At 54.3% G+C, this 2,390-nt stretch overlaps 1 protein-coding gene across 1 annotated transcript; it reads right to left on the reverse strand.

The window, feature by feature from the left end:
* Positions 1-726: 726 nt before the first annotated feature.
* LOC123150403 (probable carboxylesterase 8) lies at positions 727-2,106 on the reverse strand. Its single transcript, XM_044570257.1, has one exon. It carries the CDS (start codon positions 1,940-1,942, stop codon positions 881-883), a length of 1,062 nt encoding a protein of 353 aa, XP_044426192.1. The 5' UTR covers positions 1,943-2,106; the 3' UTR covers positions 727-880.
* Between the last annotated feature and the right edge of the window lie 284 nt (positions 2,107-2,390).

Raw genomic sequence — 2,390 nt, forward strand, 5'->3', positions numbered from 1 at the left:
TTTAATGGGGTTTGTGTTTTAGCGGGAGAGAGAAAATCGAGTGGGAGTGGGTGGTGGGAGGTGAGGTGGAAAAAAATCACCAGTACCAACCTACCAACTCCCTTTTTAGGAGTAGAGATTACAAGACTAAGAACGAGCCAGCGCTAAGGGGGAAGAGACGGCGAGCTGTCGGGGACAAGCGAGCTGGCGGCGGCTTGGCTCTGGCTCGGAGAAGACCACGTGCACAAGAGGACTTGGTTTGATTCAACTCGGTTGATGTACGTGATCGTTAGTTTGAGCACTAAGGATTTGGGTTGTGTGTTAATCATTAGACCAAAAATTACAGTTTGTGAGAACTTCCCCAAAAGGTGGGGTAATGTGTTGTGCCCCTAGGGTTGATGTTCTGTGTAATTCATTTTTTTCTAATTAAATTTTTCGTAAATGGCAGCTTTTTTAGGAATTAGGGAGATGTGGGTGATGCTTAGTAATGCCACATAGGAATAAGATGAGGTGAAGGAGAAAGAACTTATAAAAAAAGATTTGTCTTCTCTTCTTATTTAAAAGAAGACAAGAGATGATTTTTTAGCATAATATGTCTCACTACATTTTCAGAGAATCTAGTTATTAAAGATAAGTCCAAAAAATAATCTATTATAGACATTTTTTTTTGTCATCTCTAAATTACTCCCTGAGATTTTAGAGTACCACGATTTTGAAAAATCGACGCTGCCAAACTAGGCCCAAGTGTGATCCATAAACATCAATCAATTTCTAGTAAAGATTTTTTAACAATTTCAACGCACCGCACCACGTTACGAACAGTGGCGAATTATTGATCACAACACACAGTCACATGCTCGAATTGATGGCCTCCCATCAACTCGGCGCACTCAAATCAGCGTTAAGCATCACTGTCGGCGAATACGAAATCGCGAACCAGCGCGAACATCTTCTCGGCCTTCTCTGGCACGAAGAGCTCCGCAGCGTGGAACCCGGAGCCGTCCGTCTTGGCGACGACCTCCACGCCACTGTCCCGAAGCCACGTGGTGAACCCTCTCTGCCTATCGATCAGCGGGTCGCCGTCGCTCCCGGACACCAGGCACCGCGGCAGGCCGACCACGGCTTCCTGTGCCACCGCCTTTTCCGGATTGCTGAACTCGTGGTCGCGGTCCGCGCCCAGCGGCAGTGCGAGGCTCCAGAGCTTGTCGTTGGCCTCCAGCGGCACCATGAAGTCGTCCTCCGACCTCTCCTCGGACGGCGTCCGCTCGACGCCGCCGAGGTACGGCTGGTGCAGCAGGAGCCCGCGCACCGCGGCGGGGCTCAGATCGATGCCCTTGGTCCGGACTCCGGCGTTGAACGCCATGTTCCCGCCGGAGCTGCTGCCCATGACGAAGCACCGGGCGAGGTCGCCGTGCGCGGCGATCCAGGGGTCCTGGGGCGCCACGTCACGGAGCCACATCACGGCCGCGACGGCGTCGTCATAGGCGGCGGGCAGGCGGTGCTCGGGTGCGAGGCGGTAGTCGAGGGAGGCGACGATGGCCGGTACGGCCGCCGCCATGGCCTCGCAGGAGGCGTGGTAGAAGGCGGTGTCGGCGTTGAAGACAACGAAGCCGCCTCCGTGGAAGTAGAGGATGACGGGGAGCTTCGTCGACGGCGGGACGGGGTTGGGGAGGTATAGCCGGATGTACGTGCCGAGAGAGGTGTCGAGGGGCACGTCCCTGCTGAAGACGGCCGCCCCGCTGCCGGCGTCGGAAGCCGGGATGGTGGGGACGACGGGCCGCGTGACGGCACCGTCCGGGTGGACGGCGATCTGCATGAAGAGGTTGTCCGACTTGGACGGCGGCGGCCGCGCAGACGCATCAACGTCCGCGACCATGAGATCGCTCATGGGTTCCTCGCGGCTTTGCTTTGTCTCTTGCACACTCGGTGCGACTACAGCTTTGATGAGTGGGATGGTGGACATACGACGGATAGCAATAATCCTACACCTACAGGCAATCAACAGGAAGTTACGGACCTCCCTTCTCTTCTAATCATACCTCCGCCCCCTGATTTTCAGGGGTGGACCGGTGCCTCCCAAATTGACCAATGAAAGAATGCCTCGTCACCCTGTAAACCACTCTCCCCCGTAATTTCCTGTAGATGTAGCATTACTGTGACGGATAGTGAGTAACTGAGTATTAGGCGCGGCGCGCACGGTTTTTATGCTGCGCGCTGCGTAACCGTGCACGCAGCAACCATCAATGCACAGGTGCTCTTTTAATTTGCAATGGAGCCCGAGTATACGTACGATACCTTACCCCGGTTTTATGGAGTGCGTGTAGGGCATGCCCAATGCATAACCTCAGAATGATGCCTCATATGCCATATAGAATCGGATGACAGAAAAAGTAGGTTCGGATGAAGAAGCG

Source organism: Triticum aestivum, chromosome 7A (assembly GCF_018294505.1).
Source record: "Triticum aestivum cultivar Chinese Spring chromosome 7A, IWGSC CS RefSeq v2.1, whole genome shotgun sequence".
NCBI classification, from domain to species: domain Eukaryota; kingdom Viridiplantae; phylum Streptophyta; class Magnoliopsida; order Poales; family Poaceae; genus Triticum; species Triticum aestivum.